The sequence below is a fragment of the Pseudophryne corroboree genome, chromosome 4 (genome assembly GCF_028390025.1).
Source record: "Pseudophryne corroboree isolate aPseCor3 chromosome 4, aPseCor3.hap2, whole genome shotgun sequence".
Taxonomy (NCBI): domain Eukaryota; kingdom Metazoa; phylum Chordata; class Amphibia; order Anura; family Myobatrachidae; genus Pseudophryne; species Pseudophryne corroboree.
In genome coordinates, this window is record NC_086447.1 from 599,812,110 (window position 1) to 599,832,465 (window position 20,356).

The 20,356-nt window shown below is 47.6% G+C and overlaps 1 protein-coding gene across 1 annotated transcript in view; it reads right to left on the reverse strand.

Annotated features, from left to right (window-relative positions):
* The window catches only part of LOC134910021 (ras-related protein Rab-4A), a 308,271-nt gene that overhangs the window by 277,535 nt on the left and 10,380 nt on the right, over nucleotides 1-20,356 (reverse strand). Inside the window, exon 2 of the mRNA XM_063917561.1 lies at nucleotides 6,419-6,499. Coding sequence (XP_063773631.1) covers nucleotides 6,419-6,499 — 81 coding nt within the window. The remainder of the gene's footprint in view (nucleotides 1-6,418; nucleotides 6,500-20,356) is intronic.

The following is a 20,356-nucleotide window of genomic DNA, read 5'->3' on the forward strand; positions in this document are numbered from 1 at the left end:
GAGCCTGTGTGGCTGGCCTAAGTAGTGAGTACAGGTGCTGCTCACAGCTGTGGTAGCAGCTACTAATCAAGATGCAGATACAGAGCAGAACTCTGAACACCAGAGCAGAGAGCGCCACCCCAGGCATGGAGTAGAAACTACATGGGATTGTGACACAATCTTTGTTTGCCCTGGTCATCGAGCCCTTAGCCTGTCTGATAAGGTCGCACCCGGATATCGTGGGAATCCATACCGGCCCTCGGGAGGATAAGATCGCTCTTTACGCTGACGACATGCTGTTGTTTTTGCATGATTACACCAGGTCTATGCCTACTTTGTTGCAATTGATCGAGGAGTTCGGTGCGTATTCAGGCCTTCATATCAACTGGTCTAAATCCTCCATAATGCCTGTGATAGCTGCGACCCACCCCCCCCCCCCGTTGTTCCTAAAATCTCCCTGCCACTATGTTGGACGGCGAAATTTATAATATCTCGGGATTCAGGCAACCAACGACCCCTCTGACTTTACACCTCTGAAACTCGATCCGATCATGCAACAGGTTGCTCGTAAAATCTAGGACTTGGTGTAAGCTTCCATTGACTGTATCTGGCAGGGTCAGCCTTGTTAAAATGATAATATTACCTAAGATTCTGTATATTATTCTTCAATCCCCTATGTATATTCGTCCATCCTTCTTTAGGAAATTGAACAGTGTTTTATCTTCTTTAATATGGGCTAACAAACGTCCTAGAATACAGCTGACTACTCTCACCAGGCTGCGCTGCGACGGTGATCTGGCCTTACCAAATTTTCAAATGTATTATTATGCCGCTCAGCTGACTAATATTAGTGCATTGGTGCAGGATACTGGCGTCACTTCTCTACAATGGGTGTTTATTCAATGTTACTTCCCTGACCTATCTCCCCGGCAGGTGTTGTTGACTGGGAGCATGGCCCGGTTTCTTCCCCCAATTATATTTCGGGCCGTGAAGGTTTGGCAGGCCCTAAGGAACCTTTTGAAATTTGACGGATTGGACCCAGACACCCCCCTCTGGTATTCTAAATGGCTCCCTGAACTGCATGCGCTCGAGGGGAGGGAGGTTTGGGCCCCTAAATCAGTGGTTTCCATATCTCACCTCTATACAGATACTACACTTAAATCCTTCCAACAATTAAAGGATGAGTTTGACCTACCTAACTCCTACTTTTTTAGATACCTTCAACTTAGACATGCTCTACAGCACAGGTTCTCAAACTCGGTCCTCAGGACCCGACACAGTGCATGTTTTGCAGGTCCCCTCACAGAATAACAAAATAAATAATTAGCTCCACCTGTGGACCTTTTAAAATGTGTCCGTGAGTAATTACTACACCTGTGCACCTGCTGGGTTACCTGCAAAACATGCACTGTGTGGGGTCCTGAGGACCGAGTTTGAGAACCTGTGCTCTACAGTCCCAATTTGCTAGTTCTCCCCCTAAGATCCTTCCATTTCCCATTAAGACCTTTGTAAGTATGCTGGGTCGAGCTAAGATGATTTCCCTTGCTTATGGTTATCTTCTCGCTAAACTCCATATAGACCCTTTGACACGTCTCCGTGGCAAATGGGAGGAGAATCTGGGCCCCATAACTGAAGAGGACTGGACCCTTGCTTTGGAAAATCCGAGCACGGTTACCAAATCCATTAGGTATCAACAAATACAATATTTCCTTTTGCATAGAACGTATATGACCCTGGTTAGACTGGCTAGATTCGGAGGGGGTCGATCGGGTGACTGCCCTAAATGTGGGGTGGCTGTGGGTACTTTTTGGCACCTTATTTGGGTCTGCCCGCTGCTGCAGGCCTTCTGGTCGGGGGTCAGGTCGATTCTGGGGAACACGGGAGTGGCAGACGCCATGCTTACCCCACAATTTTGTATTCTGGGGGTGGGATGCTCTGATTTCGTATCCAGTCCAGAAGGCCTATATGCTCGCAATATATGCACCTTGGCGAAGGTGTGCATCGCGAGGCTATGGATGGCCCCCAGTGGCCCTTCGTTGCCTGCTCTTAAAGTACTAGTAAACGACACTGTTTTTAAGGAACGATACATTTATATGAAACACAATGCCTCTGCTAAATTTGAAAGAATTTGGTCTCCATGGATGGAATCCATATACTCCCTCCCAGACCCTGTAACTTAATGGCTGTAGGGATACTATCAGGCCCTTAATTCGCTAATTTGCAATTTTGTGCTATATGCTTCCTTCTCACCCGATGTGTTATGAGTGTGAGGGTAGTTCTGTGCTCTGTTAGACAGGGTTAAGCTTAGAGTGTTAGTTTTTCCTTTGTGTCTCTTCTTCCCCTTTTTTTTTTCTTTGAGGGTTTTTCTTTTCGGTTGGTTGTTTATAAATGTTTTAATGGGAAAAAAAAGTCTTATTAGGTTTTTGTTTACATAAATGTATGGAATATGCAAGTTTATTAGATATAAATAACTGTGTGTACATACACGCTCCTGTGCCATCGGCATGGTAAGATGTTATGCCAAAAGTTAATGTTGTTTTTTCCAGAGATACCATGTCATGCTGTACATGTTATGTTACTGCTATGCATTTTCTGTGTACAAACTGTTCTCTTTCGAAATAAAAATACTCTATTTAAAAAAAAGATAACAATCATTTAGGGATTTTAAATTTTGTATCTGGATTAACCCACGGTTCTTCACACGGAGTATTTAGTTCCTTTGACACAGGAAAAGGGTCTGAAGATTTCCTCACTCTACTCTGTCACCTTATCAGGGATATTCAGAACGTCTCTGGTCGCTTTTATTAGAGCCTCTATTCCCTGCGACAGAGTACCCTCCCTCACCTCTGAGTCCACCTCACCCTCCTCCATGTCAGACCCCTCATCAGAGTCAGACTGCAGGATATGGGCCAAAGTAAATTTTTTGCGACACAAGACTGAGACGCTGATTTGAGCACTGGGTCTCTTCTCATAAACTCAGTCATAGATTGTCGTAAGTATTGTGTCTATTTTTCATTCCGAGATAACTTAGTAGAAATGGAGGAAATCATTCCCCTAATGGAGTCGAGCCATGCTGGTTCTGCCCCACTAGCCTGGGAAGGGATACTACACTGAGTACACACTAGTGAAACCCCTGGAGAAGAGGAACATTGTGCCTTACAGGAAACACACTCTTTGCCTGACATACTGTAACAGTGACAGCACACACACAGGAAAAGGTTAAATGCACAATTAACCCACAAAGAGCCCTTCCAGGGAGACACAGAGAGAGTATGGAACCAGCACACGGCGCCCTTATCGCTAATGCCAAGCTTAGCCGGGTCGCAGACTAAGTACCTAGATTGGGGACTTAGTACACTAATAACCGCTCCCCCCTGCTATGACCCCCTGGTACCGTTGAGGTAATCTGGAGTCTCTCCAGAGGAGCTGCGCGTCCCTGTAAGTCAGCGTCTTTGTCAGCTGCAGTAGGGAAAATGGCGCCTGTGACCTGCTGGATCTGCTCATAGTAAAGCCCGGCCCCTTCAATTGCACGCAGTCTTCCCACTCTTCTTTATACTGGCTGTATGTGTCTGTGTATAAAACGGAGAGAGACTCCTTTTATGACATTGTTGCCAGTTTGGGTACGGTGTCCGTTGTTCAACGTGTGTCTGTACACAGTCAGGAGACGCAGTCCGCCCCGGTTAGAAGCCGTGCATCTCTCTACCCTCATGACGCCATAATAGCCGGTGACTCGCTAACCGGGACGCTGGCTTAGTACTCACCACTCTTCATTCTTCTAGCTCTGTTAGGGGTGGTGGCATGCTGCAGGAACGTACGCTCGCCGTGGTGGGGCTTGCGCATTGTTCCCTCAGGAGCTAGCGTCCCGTCAGCTGGGAACAGGACCATTAACCCTGAGAGAGGATGGGCCGTCCCCCCGTCCCCCCCTCCTCCGAGAGAGGTTGGCCCTTTCTCCCCCCTAAGTCCCACGAAGCAGGCAGGCAGGCACCATCCAGTCCTGCCTGAGAATAACAAACTCAGAAAATAAATGCAGAAAACTCTTCAGGAGCTTCCAGAGATGTGACTGGCTCGTCTGGGTACATTTTCTAAACTGAGTCTGGTCGGAGGGGCATAGAGGGAGGTGCCAGTACACCTAATCAAACTTCTATAGTGCCCATGGCTCATAAAGTACCCATCTATACCCCATGATACTAAATGGATTCCCAGTATCCCCTAGGACGTAAGAGAAAATCCGATATCCAAAATACTTCTGTCCCCAAGCATTCTGGATATGGAATACTCAACTTGTACTAGTGTTTGCTTTAGCATTCACACTTACTTCAAGTAAAGAAAGCAAATGGCAACAAAATAAATGACTGCATCCTGAACATGCTGCCTTACAGTGTACAGAGAAGCAAGTAATCAGAATAAAGAGCCAACATATAAGAGTAAGTACTATATACACAACGGTAAGTTGCAGCAAAAGAGAGCAGGACAGTGGAACGTTGGGCCAGATGTCATAAGACCAGCACACCTTGTTACATGTTTTAGCTTTGACTATCACATATATAGTGTCACGCTTGGCTTCAGTTGGGGATCTAACGACTGATAATTGACTGAGGGAGCAGTTATTGGCAAAGGAAGGAAACGAGGTGGCTGAATGTAGTTCCTACTCATGGATTGAAGACTTAGGCCCGAAGATGTAGAGGGGTAGGCAATGAGGACAATGAAGGAGAACAATACACTGACGAAAGATTAATTCAGCTTTACTGAGACCTCAAACATACACAACAACTAGGAGATAAGTCTGAGTGAATTCTGAAAGACGAAATGTTCGTGACTTGTAAACGATGCTGAAGAACTCTGAATGAAGCAATGACTTGTGATTTGTAAACGATGCTGAAGAACACTGAATGAGACGACTTGAAGAACGACGTTGAAGAGAAGATTGCTGTGAGCACTGTCAGCAAAAGGAGAACCTCTACCAGACAGAGGACCCAGCGGTTAAACTGCAAGAGCAGGTGAACTGGGAGCAAAGGACTGCAATAACAGAGCTGACCACCGGGCGGCCACAACAGAAACAGGATACCAAGGGTTAACCTGGGAGCAAAGAGCTTGAGCACCTTACAGCAGAAATTAACTTGAAGCACTGGCACAATGACTAAGCATCAACCCCCTTTTATAAGGGAAGACTGCACCGGAATGGCTGGATGCAAACTGGGATACCTATTGGCTTGGCTTGGTCTCCAAAATGGCAGCTCCCTGCACAGAGGACACATGTGGAACCAGCACACAGCCACTACCGCAGGCCTCAGCCTCCCATACGTCGAACTCCAGCAACAGAACACTTGGAAACAGACACCTCCGGCTACCATGCTCAACTCCCCAGGACCCAGACCCCGGCCTCCAAACAGCCAGCAGGTGCATCGGAGGACCTCGCTGCCGCAGCTCCTATCCGCCGCAGCCACACCAACCAGATAACAGGAAGGCCGCAGGGACCAGAACCGGAGGTAAGACTCCAGATGCTGACATGCAGCAATATTAGCAGGCAAAAAAAACCCAAAAACATTACAACGTGTCTATTAGGGAGGCCAATCCCGGGCCGTGTATATATATAGCCAGGTACTCTGCTTCAGGGAATAAAGTGTCCCGGTGCCCTCAGTGATGGAAGCAATAGGATAAGTGAATGCTGCAGCACTCTGAGTCGTTTAAACATCAAAGGTGTACTGAAAAAATCATGATGTGATTTTTCCAATACACCTTTGATGTTTAAAAGACTCCGAGTGCTGCAGCATTAATTAAGTATATATATATGTATATATATGTGTGTATATTATATATATATATATATATATAGATATATATATATATATATATATATATATATATAGATATATATATATATATATATATATATATATATATATATATATATAGATATATATATATATATATATATATATATATAGATATATATAATACTCACTATGGAGTAGAGGGGTCCAGAGGCTGGCAGCAGAGCAGCGTAGCGCGAGTATCACTCACAGCCCACCTGCTTTAGAGTCCTCGTTACTTTAAAATTATGGCGGGCAGGCGCATTGGAGGGCAGATGTGGAAGAAGGAGCGGCCATAGCTGGTAAGGGGCTGTTCAGCGTGACCTCGCTGACGTCACGCCGCACACAGCAGGGCAGCCGGGGCCGGGCAGCGTCTGAGGCTGAGCCGAGCGCTAGCGCTCAGCGGCGCTGCCCGGTCAAGAATCAGTAGTGCGCATGCGCATGTGAATCCCGGGATTGAAGGCTCCAATCCCGGGATTCAAATCCCGGCATTTTTGGCCTCAAATCCCGGGATCCCGCCGATCCCGATCCCGGGATTGGCCACCCTAGTGTCTATGCATGCATGCAAAGAAGACCAGTTCATGATGCACATAAAATAATTATTTAACTTTAATATTTAAACAACTTACATTTTTTCTCAATAAACTGATGTAGCAAACAGGATTTTCCAGTACCGGCATTCCCAATAACCAGAAATTTGAAAAGAAAATCTGAAAAACATTGCAATTGTAAAACATAAAATCACTGTGTTGCACAATATATTTACGATGAAAATATTAATATAGCTAAATAAAAAACAATGTAGAAATCAGTAATAGCTAATAAATATAATAATCACTAACACACAAACATGCTCCTTTGTTCTTTAAGCAGTGATACCCCTTTCAAACTGAGCCTCGGTCCTGGGATATTGCCAGGGCAACCCGGGTCCTGTCTTGGGGTTATTACTGGGAAGACACAGAAGCGCTGAGATCTAAAAAGGTGTGACCTGGGTAATGTAAATAGGGTTACACAAAAGCAGCCAACTGGGGGAGCAGGTATGCTGATAGAGGATGTAAACTAATGGATTCAACTAGCGCGATCCAATTAGCCCTGATACGTGGCAGCTATCAGGGATTATGCTTTGGGTGCTTCAGGCATCCATTACCTAATCTGTGAAAAACAGCAGTCGGAGCTGCAACACAAGGGATTGTGACTATCTCAGATCCCATGTGTTATTGCATGATCGCACCTAATAGAATACCAGTCATATGCTTATAATAGGATTTGGTTACCTACCAGTAAATCTTTTTCTCGTAGTCCGTAAAGGATGCTGGGGTCCACATTAGTACCATGGGGTATAGACGGGTCCACCAGGAGCCATTGGCACTTTAAGAGTTTGACAGTGTGGGCTGGCTCATCCCTCTATGCCCCTCCTACCAGACTCCGTCTAGAAACTGTGCCCGAGGAGACGGACATCTTCAAGAGAAGGGTTTAACACAGATAGTGGCGAGATTCATACCAGCTCACACATACAAGGAACCTCAAGCTAACTAGCTTGAAATGCTCAGCAACGGCTGAACAATATTACCGGTACTTACCAAGTAACAATGCAGTACCTAACTAAACGAAGTTGTACTGAACCAGATAGCGGTTGCAGGAAAACGAAGAGCTGGGCGGGCGCCCAGCATCCTCTACGGCCTATGAGAAAAGGATTTATAGGTAAGTAACAAAAATCCGATTTCTCTTTCGTCCTAGAGGATGCTGAGGTCCACATTCGTACCATGGGGATGTACCAAAGCTCACAGAACGGGAGGGAGAGCGCGGAGGCTCCGGCAGAACCGATTGACTGAACTTCAGATCATCAGGAGGCCAAAGTATCGAACTTGTAGAACTTAGCAAACTTGTTCGACCCAGACCAAGTTGCAACGCCGAGACACCCCGGGCAGCCGCCCAGGAAGACCTCACCTTACAAGTAGAGTGGGCCTTAACAGATTTTGGACACGGCAATCCTGCCATAGAATAAGCATGCTGGATAGTGAACCTAATCCAGCGAGATATAGTCTGCCTTGAAGCAGGATACCCAATTTTCTTGGGATCATACAGGACAAACAAAGAGTCCGATTTCCTGTGACGAGCAGTCCTCTTCACATAGATTTTCAAAGCCCTCACAACATCCAAGGACTTTGACGAAATTGAGGAGTCAGTAGTCACTGGCACCACAATAGGTTGGTTGATCTGAAATGCAGACACAACCTTTGGAAGAAACTGCTGATGTGTCCGGAGCTCAGCTCTATCTTCTTGGAATATCAGGCAAGGGCTTTTACAGGACAAAGCCCCCAATGTCAGAACACACGTCTAGCAGAAGCTAAGGCCAACAACGTGACAGCCTTCCATGTAAGAAATTTGACCTCAACCTCCTGTAGAGGCTTAAACCAGTTCGACTGGAGACACTGCAAACCAACGTTAAGGTCCCAAGGCGCCGTAATGTTGGTTTGCAGTGTCTCCAGTCAAACAGGTTTAAGCCTCCACAGGAGGTTGAATGTGCAGAACTCCCTTCAAAACGGACTGAACCTCAGGGAGGACAGCCAATTGTTTCTGGAAGAAAATGGACAGGGCAGAAATCTGGACCTTCACGGATCCCAACCTCAGGCCCATAACCACACCTGCTTGCAGGAAGAGTAGAAAACCTCCCAGTTGAAACTCCACCGCAGTAAGCTTCTTGGACTCACAACAAGAGAGACATATTTCTTTCAAATACGATGGTAATGTTTAGACTTTACCCCTTTCCTAGCCTGTATCAGGGTAGGAATGACCTTCTTCGGAATGCCCTTCCGAGCTAGTATCAGGCGTTCAATCTCCATGCCGTCAAACGTAGCCACGTTAAGTCTTGATAGGCAAACGGCCCCTGCTGCAGCAGGTCCTCCTGAAGAGGAAGAGGCCTCGGCTCTTCCTGCAAGAGATTCAGGAGGTCCGCGTACCAAGCCCGCCTTGGCCAGTCTGGAGCAATGAGTATCGCTTGAATTCTTGTTCTCCTTACGAGCTTTAGAACTCTTGGAATGAGTGGGAGTGGTGGAAACACGTACACCGACTGGAACACCCATGGGGACACCAGGGCGTCCACCGTCACTGCTTGTGGGTCCCTCGACCTGGAACAATAGCGTTGAAGCTTTTTGTTGAGACGAGAGGCCATCATGTCTATTTGGGGTAACCCCCAAAGGTCTGTTATTTCCTTGAAAACCTCCGGATGGAGACCCCACTCCCCCTGATGGAGATCATGTCTGCTGAGGAAGTCTGCTTCCCAGTTGTCCACTCCCGGAATGAAGATTGCAGAGAGCGCCAACGCGTGTTTTTCTGCCCAGAGGAAGATTCTTGTCATCTATGACATCGCAGCTCTGCTCTTCGTTCCGCCCTGTCGGTTTATGTAAGCAACCGTTGTTACATTGTCCGACTGTACTCGAATGGCCCAATTTCTTAGCAGATGATCCGCCTGAAGAAGACTGTTCTAGACGGCTCTCAGTTCCAGGATGTTGATCGGCAGGCCGGCTTCCAGACTTGACCACCTTCCTTGGAAGGTTTCCCCTTGAGTGACTGCACCCCAGCCCCGAAGGCTCGCATCCGTGGTTAGAAGGACCCAGTCCTGAATCCCGAACCTGCGGCCCTCCAGAAGGTGCGGCAATTGGAGCCACCAGAGGAGTGGAATCCTGGCCTTTAGCGACAGACGAATTCTCTGGTGCATGTGTAGATGAGATCCTGACCACTTGTCCAGGAGATCCAGTGGGAAGGCCCGAGCATGGAACCTCCCGTACTGAAGAGCCTCGTAAGAGGCCACCATCTTTCCCAAAAGGCGAATGCATTGATGAACAGACACCCGGGCTGGCTTCAGGACATCCCGGACCATTGTTTGCATCACCAACGCCTTTTCCTGTGGAAGAAACACCCTCTGCACGTCCGTGTTGAGGATCATCCCCAGAAAAGACAACCTACGGGTTGGTTCCAAATGAGATTTTGGAAGGTTCAGAATCCAACCGTGGACTCTGAGTAGGCAGGTTGTGAGTACAATGGACTGTGACAGCTCCTCCTTGGACGATGCCTTTATGAGTAGATCGTCCAGATCGGAATGATGTTTACCCCGTTTTCGGAGTAGAACCATCATCTCCGCCATCACCTTGGTGAACACCCTTGGTGCTGTAGAGAGGCCGAATGGCAGGGCCCGGAACTGGAAAGGACAGTCCAGTAATGCAAAACAGAGATAAGCCTGATGCGGTAGCCAAATCGGAATGTGGAGGTACTCATCCTTGATATCCAGGGATACTAGGAATTCCCCCTCTTCCAGACCTGATATCACCAGAATGAGAGACACCATTTTGAACTTGAACTCCTTCAGAAAAGGGTTCAGTGATTTTAGGTTCAGAATGGGCCTGACCCAACTATCCAGTTTCGGTACCACGAAAAGGTTCGAATAGTAACCCCTGGCTTGCAAATGAGGAGGTACTGGCACAATGACCTGTGCCTCCACCAACTTCTGGACCGCTGCTTGTAGGACAGTTCTGTCCGCCAGCAGAACTGGTAAGCCTGATTTGAAAAATCGGTGAGTAGGAAAATTTTGAAATTCCAACCTGTATCCCTGGGACACGATATCTATCACTCAGGGATCCAAGCCAGACGATACCCAGATGTGACTGAACTTTCTGAGCCTCGCTCCCACTGGCCCCACCTCCAGGCCACGCGGTCCACCGTCATGCGGAGAACTTTGGCGTACTGGAAGCAGGCTTAGTTTCCTGGGAACCTGTGGCAGCAGGTTTCTTGGATTTAGCTCGACCTCCCCTAAAGAAGATATTGGACGGTTTGGCCTTTCTAGGCTTGTTAAACCGAAAGGACTGTGATGGTGATGAAGCAAAGGATTTCTTCGGAGCAGGTGCAGCTGAGGGAAAGAACGGAGACTTACCTGCTGTAGCCGTGGATATCCACGCATCCAAAGCTTCCCCAAAGAGAGCCTGTCCTGTGTAGGGTAGGGACTCCACAATTTTTCTGGATTCCACGTCGGCCGACCACTAGCGCAGCCACAGTCCCCGGCGAGCTGAAACAGACATGGAAGAGATCCCCTCAGCCATGGAACCCAGATCTTTCATGGATTCTACCATAAAACCTGCTGAATCGTGAATGTTACGCAAAACAATTCAACATCACCCTTATCCATTGTATCCAAATCCTCAAGTAAGGTGCCTGACCATTTTACTATAGCTTTTGCAATCCATGCACTAGCAATAGTGGGACGTAAGATGGTCCCCGAAGTGGTGTACATTGATTCAAGTGTATTATCAATCTCTCGATCAGCCGGCTCCTTTAAGGCGGTAGATCCCAGAACAGGTAAAACCACCTTTTTTGAGATTCTGGACACAGATGCATCAACAATTGGCGGGCTTTCCCATTTTTTCCTATCCTCCTCAGGGAAAGGAAATGCCACCAGGACCTTTTGAAGGATCTGGAATTTTTTCTCAGAGTTTTCCCATGCTTTCTCAAATATAGCATTTAATTACTTTGACGCAGGAAAGATTTGCGAGGCTTTCTTATTTTCAGTGAAAAAAGCCTCCTCAACCTGCTCAGGTGTGGTTGGTGGGGGGGGGGGGGGGGGGGGGGGGGGAAGGGTCGGTGTCTTACTTGCCACAATCTTCAGCTCTGTAAGGGGGTGGCGGCATGCTGGATCGGCGGGGAGCGATCTATCCCCTCAGGAGCTCACTGTCCTGTCAGCGGAGTAAGTGGCTCAGACCCCGCAGGGCGAACACTACTGCCCCCCCCCCCCCCCCCCTAGCCCCACGCTGCAGGGAGGCTGTTGCCAGCAGCATCACTGTAAAATAAAGAACTCTAAAATAACTTTTTACTAGAAAAGCTCAGGAGAGCTCACCTAGCTGTGACTGGCTCCTCCGGGCACGTTTTCTAAACTGAATCTGGTAGGAGGGGCATAGAGGGAGGAACCAGCCCATACTCTCAAACTCTTAAAGTGCCAATGGCTCCTGGTGGACCCGTCTATACCCCATGGTACTAATGTGGACCCCAGCATCCTCTAGGACGTAAGAGAAATGTAGTTATGATTACACGTTAATACCATTTGTGATGCAAGGTTTTATTTATTAACGGTAATTGAAAAATGCTGATGAAAATACATAGGGGGCAGATGTATTAAGCCTGAAGAAGTGATAAAAGTGGAAGGTGATAACGCACCAGCCAGTCAGCTCCTGTCACTTTTTAAACCCAGCCAGTAACTTGAGAGTTATGAGCTGACTAGCTGGTGGGTTATCACCTTCCACTTTATCCCTTCTTCAGGCTTAATACAACTGCCCACGAGTATCTTAAATAAAGCTACAGTTTGTATGCAATCTTTCTTGTATGTTAATCACAAGGGGGTTCTTAGAAATTTCTAGAAAAGGAATTCTATTTCTTGGTTTAACAGAAATTTACCATTGCAAGTGTTACTTATATTAATGACACATATACTAAAAAATAAGAATTTACTCACCGGTAATTCTGTTTCTCGTAGTCCGTAGTGGATGCTGGGAACTCCGTAAGGACCATGGGGAATAGCGGGCTCCGAAGGAGGCTGGGCACTCTAGAAAGATCTTAGACTACCTGGTGTGCACTGGCTCCTCCCACTATGACCCTCCTCCAAGCCTCAGTTAGGTACTGTGCCCGGACGAGCGTACACAATAAGGAAGGATTTTGAATCCCGGGTAAGACTCATACCAGCCACACCAATCACACCGAACAACTCGTGATATGAAACCCAGTTAACAGTATGAAACGATAGAGCCTCTCAACAGACGGCTCAACAATAACCCGATTTAGTTAACAATAACTATGTACAAGTATTGCAGATAGACCGCACTTGGGATGGGCGCCCAGCATCCACTACGGACTACGAGAAACAGAATTACCGGTGAGTAAATTCTTATTTTCTCTAACGTCCTAGTGGATGCTGGGAACTCCGTAAGGACCATGGGGATTATACCAAAGCTCCCAAACGGGCGGGAGAGTGCGGATGACTCTGCAGCACCGAATGAGAGAACTCCAGGTCCTCCTCAGCCAGGGTATCAAATTTATAGAATTTTGCAAACGTGTTTGCCCCTGACCAAGTAGCTGCTCGGCAAAGTTGTAAAGCCGAGACCCCTCGGGCAGCCGCCCAAGATGAGCCCACCTTCCTTGTGGAATGGGCATTGACAGATTTAGGCTGTGGCAGGCCTGCCACAGTATGTGCAAGCTGAATTGTACTACAAATCCAACGAGCAATAGTCTGCTTAGAAGCAGGAGCACCCAGCTTGTTGGGTGCATATAGGATAAACAGCGAGTCAGATTTTCTGACTCCAGCCGTCCTGGAAACATATATTTGCAGGGCCCTGACAACGTCTAGCAACTTGGAGTCCTCCAAATCCTTAGTAGCCGCAGGCACCACAATAGGCTGGTTCAGGTGAAACGCTGACACCACCTTAGGGAGAAACTGGGGACGAGTCCTCAATTCTGCCCTATCCATATGAAAAATCAGATAAGGGCTTTTACATGATAAAGCCGCCAATTCTGACACTCGCCTGGCTGATGCCAAGGCCAATAACATGACCACTTTCCACGTGAGATATTTCAGATCCACGGTTTTTAGTGGCTCAAACCAATGTGATTTCAAGAAATTCAACATCACGTTGAGATCCCACGGTGCCACAGGAGGCACAAATGGGGGCTGAATATGCAGCACTCCTTTCACAAATGTCTGAACTTCAGGTACTGAAGCTAGTTCCTTTTGAAAGAAAATCGACAGAGCCGAGATCTGTACTTTAATGGAGCCTAGTTTTAGGCCCATATTCACTCCTGCTTGCAGGAAATGTAGAAATCGACCCAGTTGAAATTCCTCTGTTGGGGCCTTTTTGGCCTCGCACCATGCAACATATTTCCGCCATATGCGGTGATAATGTTTTGCCGTAACATCTTTCCTGGCTTTAATAAGCGTAGGAATGACTTCCTCCGGAATGCCCTTTTCCTTCAGGATCCGGCGTTCAACCGCCATGCCGTCAAACGCAGCCGCGGTAAGTCTTGGAACAGGCAGGGGCCCTGCTGTAGCAGGTCCTGTCTGAGCGGCAGGGACCAAGGGTCCTCTGAGATCATCTCTTGAAGTTCCGGGTACCACGCTCTTCTTGGCCAATCCGGAACCACGAGAATTGTGTTTACTCCTCGCTTTCTTATTATTCTCAGTACCTTTGGTATGAGAGGTAGAGGAGGGAACACATATACTGACCGGTACACCCACGGTGTCACTAGGGCGTCCACCGCTATCGCCTGAGGGTCTCTTGACCTGGCGCAATACTTCTCTAGTTTTTTGTTTATGCGGGACGCCATCATGTCCACCTGTGGACGACCCCATTGATTTACAATCATTTTGAAGACTTCTGGATGAAGTCCCCACTCTCCCGGGTGGAGGTCGTGCCTGCTGAGAAAGTCTGCTTCCCAGTTGTCCACTCCCGGGATGAACACTGCTGACAGTGCTAGTACATGATTCTCCGCCCATCGGAGAATTTTTGTGGCTTCTGCCATCGCTGTCCTGCTTCTTGTGCCGCCTTGTCGATTCACATGGGCGACTGCCGTGATGTTGTCTGACTGGATCAGCACCGGCTGGTGTAGAAGCAGGGATTTTGCTTGACTTAGGGCATTGTAAATGGCCCTTAGTTCCAGAATATTTATGTGAAGGGCAGTCTCCTGACTTGACCATAGTCCCTGGAAATTTCTTCCCTTTGTGACTGCCCCCCAGCCCCGTAGGCTGGCATCCGTGGTCACCAGGACCCAGTCCTGTATGCCGAATCTGCGGCCCTCCAGAAGATGAGCACTGTTCAGCCACCACAGAAGAGACACCCTGGTTCGTGGAGACAGGGTTATTAAACGATGCATCTGAAGATGCGATCCGGACCACTTGTCCAACAGGTTCCACTGAAAGATTCTGGCATGGAACCTGCCGAATGGAATTGCTTCGTAAGAAGCTACCATCTTTCCCAGGACCCGCGTGCAGTGATGCACCGATACCTGTTTTGGTTTTAGGAGGTCTCTGACTAGAGAAGACAACTCCCTGGCTTTCTCCTCCGGGAGAAACACTTTTTTCTGGGCCGTGTCCAGAATCATTCCCAGGAACATTAGACGTGTCGTGGGGACCAGCTGTGACTTTGGGATATTCAGAATCCAACCGTGCTGGCTCAGCACTTCCTGAGATAGTGCTACTCCCACTAACAACTGTTCCTTGGATCGTGCCTTTATTAGGAGATCGTCCAAGTATGGGATAATTAAAACTCCCTTTTTTCGAAGGAGTATCATCATTTCCGCCATAACCTTGGTAAATACCCTCGGTGCCGTGGAGAGTCCAAACGGCAGCGTCTGGAATTGGTAATGGCAATCCTGTACCACAAATCTGAGGTACTCCTGGTGAGAATTGTAAATGGGGACATGCAGGTAAGCATCCTTGATGTCCAGGGATACCATGTAATCCCCCTCGTCCAGGCTTGCAATAACCGCCCTGAGCGATTCCATCTTGAACTTGAATTTTTTTATGTATGTGTTCAAGGACTTCAAATTTAGAATGGGTCTCACCGAACCGTCCGGTTTCGGTACCACAAATAGTGTGGAATAGTAACCCCGGCCTTGTTGAAGTAGGGGTACCTTGATTATCACCTGCTGGGAATACAGCTTGTGAATTGCCGCTAGCACTGCCTCCCTGTCTGAGGGAGCAATCGGCAAGGCGGATTTTAGGAAACGGCGGGGTGGAATCGCCTCGAATTCCAGCCTGTATCCCTGAGATACTATTTGAAGGATCCAGGGATCTACCTGTGAGCGAACCCACTGATCGCTGAAATTCCTGAGGCGGGCCCCCACCGTACCTGGCTCCGCTTGTGAAGCCCCACCGTCATGCGGCGGACTTGGAAGAGGAAGCGGGGGAGGACTTTTGTTCCTGGGAACCTGCTGTTTGCTGCAGCCTTTTTCCCCTGCCTCTGCCTCTAGACAGAAAAGACCCTCCTTTTCCCCGCTTATTTTTCTGGGATCGAAAGGACTGAACCTGATAAAATGGCGCCTTCTTAGGCTGTGAGGGGACATGGGGTAAAAATGCTGACTTCCCAGACGTTGCTGTGGAAACTAGGTCGGAGAGACCATCCCCAAATAATTCCTCCCCTTTATAAGGCAAAACTTCCATGTGCCTTTTGGAATCTGCATCTCCAGTCCACTGGCGAGTCCATAAGCATCTCCTAGCAGAGATAGATAGTGCACTTACTTTAGATGCCAGCCGGCAGATTTCCCTCTGTGCATCTCTCATGTATAAGACTGAGTCTTTGATATGGTCAATTGTTAACAGGATCGTGTCTCTGTCTAGTGTGTCAATATTTTCTGACAGGTTATCTGACCATGCAGCGGCAGCACTGCACATCCAAGCTGACGCAATTGCTGGTCTGAGTATAATGCCTGAGTGTGTATATACAGACTTCAGGATCGCCTCCTGCCTTCTATCAGCAGGTTCCTTAAGGGCGGCCGTATCCTGGGACGGTAGTGCCACCTTTTTTGACAAACGTGTGAGCGCTTTATCCACCCTCGGGGGTGTTTCCCAACGTAACCTATCCTCTGGCGGGAAAGGGAACGCCATTAGTAATTTCTTAGGAATCACCAATTTCTTATCAGGGGAAGCCCACGCTTCTTCACACACTTCATTTAATTCATCTGACGGGGGAAAAACTACAGGTAGTTTTTTCTCCCCAAACATAATACCCTTTTTTGTGGTACCTGGATGTAAATCAGAAATATTTAACACCTCTTTCATTGCCTCAATCATGCAGCGAATGGCCTTAACGGGCATTAAATTTGACTCATCGTCGTCGACACTGGCGTCAGTATCCGTGTCGACATCTACTTGTGCCACCTGAGATAACGGGCGTTTTAGAGCCCCTGATGACTTTTGAGACCCTTGGACCGGCACGAGCTGAAGACTCGGCTGTCCCACAGTCGGCATGTCGTCAAATTTTTTATGTAAGGAGTCTATACGTGCACTCATTTCTTGCCATAATACCATCCACTCCGGTGTCTGCCCCGCAGGGGGTGACATCTCTGCTAAAGGCATCTGCTCCCCCTCCGCATCATTATCCTCCTCAAACATGTCGACACAGCCGTACCGACACACTCCACACACACAGGGAATGCTCAAATAGAGGACAGGACCCACAAAAGCCCTTTGGGGGGACAGAGTAAGAGTATGCCAGCACACACCAGAGCGCTATATATATACAGGGACTAACTGAGTTATGTCCCTAATAGCTGCTTATACTGTATACAGTGCCAATTTAGTGCCCCCCCTCTCTTTTTCCCTCTTACTGTATTGTAGAAATGCAGGGAAGAGCCAGGGAGCTTCCTTCCAGCCGAGCTGTGAGGGAAAAATGGCGCCAGTGTGCTGAGGAGATAGGCTCCGCCCCTTTTTCGCGGCCTATTCTCCCGCTTATTTTGGGATTCTGGCAGGGGTATTTACCTCATATATAGCCCCAGGGGCTATATATTGAGGTATTTTAGCCAGCCAAGGTGTTTTTATTGCTGCCTCAGAGCGCCCCCCCCCAGCGCTCTGCACCCTCAGTGACCGGAGTGTGAAGTGTGTATGAGGAGCAATGGCGCACAGCTGCAGTGCTGTGCGCTACCTTGGTGAAGACAGGATGTCTTCATGCCGCCGATTTTCCGGACCATCTTCCTGCTTCTGGCTCTGTAAGGGGGACGGCGGCGCGGCTCCGGGACCGAACATCAAGGCTGGGCCTGCGGTCGATCCCTCTGGAGCTAATGGTGTCCAGTAGCCTAAGAAGCCCAATCCGGCTGCAAGCAGGCGAGTTCGCTTCTTCTCCCCTTAGTCCCTCGCTGCAGTGAGCCTGTTGCCAGCAGGTCTCACTGAAAAAAAAAATTCTAAGACTATAACTTTCTAAGAGCTCAGGAGAGCCCCTAGTGTGCATCCAACCTCGGCCGGGCACGAAATCTAACTGAGGCTTGGAGGAGGGTCATAGTGGGAGGAGCCAGTGCACACCAGGTAGTCTAAGATCTTTCTAGAGTGCCCAGCCTCCTTCGGAGCCCGCTATTCCCCATGGTCCTTACGGAGTTCCCAGCATCCACTAGGACGTTAGAGAAATTCCAAGTTAATATTTCATGTAACATACATTTTTATTATAGTCCCCAAGAGTAATTTTTGCAGAGTATCACCTGCCTATTTTTAGTTTTCTAGGATACTTTCTAGCAGAGCTATTTTCCATACCTGCAGCAGAAAAATATTTTGATGACTTAGAACAACGTGTCACCTGCGGACAACAGTGACTTTAACTTCCCCCGCTTTGTTTGCGCGGGAGAGTAAAAATTGCTGTGCAGTGGACATGTCTGGTAACTACTACATTAGCATGATCACGTTTAGCGGGGCTGATTCAGATGGACGCAGCCGCGCATCCATATGGTCTGTGCATGCGCTCTGGACGCAGTGCACGACTTCTCCTTGCGGCCACATCCAGGAAGTATGATTGACATCGGCCGTGAGCGATTTAAGGGCGGCTGCGTGACGTCACACACAGCCGCCCAAATTAAAAAAATGGCGGCGGACTGCCTGACAGCAGACACATCAGGAGACGGCCAGTCACACTGTAATTGCGGACACATCAGGAGGCGGCCCGTCACAGATACTGGCCTGCCCCCAGCATGTGATGAGATGTATGCAGATCTGGCTTCATATGCAGCGATTTGCGTCCACCTCTGACTAAGGTCATGTGATATTTTTGTAATAAGTCCTTTATCCCATGCCATCATTTTCTTTGCAGCTTAATTCAATTAAGAGTTTTGCACCTTCACAATGCAACTGTTTTCTGATCACCATCAACCTGTTTGTGCAGTCATCTTCCAGTTGCACTGCAGGACTTACCAGTAAAACAGAGAAACTATAGCTACAAGTTGCAGCAATTGTTTCGGGCTGTGTTTAATGATTTATGAAGGTTGTCACGCCCCCAAACTATATGACTTTGTATCATTTTATAACAATTGTTTAGTGACCCATATTGATCACGTAGAATAGAAGGCAGTTTGAAGATTTGGCTGCTGCAGTTAAAGAACAGCATATCACGGATTAAGAAAGAAAATGTACATACAGATGTTTACTCACCTACTGGTTTTCTGTACACCATGGTGCGACAGAGGCCTTTAGAGAGGAGCAGCATCCAATATTTTTCTTTGGGGGAATTCAATTATCCACGTTAATTTAACATGGGTGAAAAATGGTTACCCTCGAGCTTTAACTATTCAATTACCTGTTTTTGGGCATTAACACACAGATTCCTGATTAAGTTTCCAACCTATGAGATAACGTGATTGCGGCACCTGAAAACAGGTAAATTATCCAGGATTATTTTTCGGATCTGCTCAGGAACAATTAGCCTGTGGTAAATTACTGTGGCTAATTGAACCCCCCTCCTAGGCTGCAACAATATCTGCATATAAATTGTTTTTTGACACTTGTGGGGGGAATTCAAATGTTTGAAATGTCAGTTGGGTGTCTGTATTTTCCTGTCTATTAGATAGGAAAATACAGACACCCAACTGACTTTTCAAAGAATTGAATATCCCCCATAAAGTCTCAGATGAAGCACAAAGGAACTCTGAGCGATAAAAACTGCAGCTGCTTGCATTGGAGCCCTTTTTACACAGAGTCAGACTGTCAAACACAGATGTACAAATGTCGCACATGTGACTGCGGCAGCTAATCAGCAGTCACAGGTGCTCTGGGAGGTGTTGGACCAATGAATTGTTACCAGCAGGTATTTAGCTGGTGATTTTTTGGTCAGAGGTTGCTAGTGCAATGCCTCATACACACAGCTGCTGTGTAGCTAGTTCGCTGTACTCCTCAGCAATGTTGATATAGCATCCTGCTGCTGCAGTTTTCTTTCTGAGCGTCTGACTGTTCCTTGTGTTTATAGGCCCTGCTCTTGCTCGTCAACCTTCTATAGTGGTTAATTATATACAGTCTAACCGGCACTCTCGCACCTGCTGCTGCAGTTACCAAACCCGCCAGCCTGTTCACGGTATCAAGTTCTCTGGACTGCATCCTATTGGAGTTTCTGCTTCCCAGTACACTGCTATTTATGCCTGATGCTCCTTTGTCACTCGCATTTAAATAAACCTATGAGAAAGACCTTTATCCGACCGGCTCGGCTCCTATTTAAAGAATCCATACCTCCTGTTCCTCAAACACCCAAACCGGGTCTACAACCCTCACCGAGCGTGACAGCTGTTTTATTTATGCAAGTACGATGCACATTGTAGTCAGAAAGATGTGCGGCTGAGTTGCGCAGGATCTGCCAAGCCAAGAGCGGCTATTTGACACAACTGAAGCAAACAATAAAGAAAGGACACATCTGTAGCCTCAGCTCAGAGTCTGGTCATGGCAATGGATAAGTACCTGTGGATGAAAAGAACAAACTTCACAATCCTTTTTGCCTAGTGTAGATATAGATAATATGAACTTTGGTATAACTCCAAATTATGTTATGTTAAAATACTTTATGTACAACTCT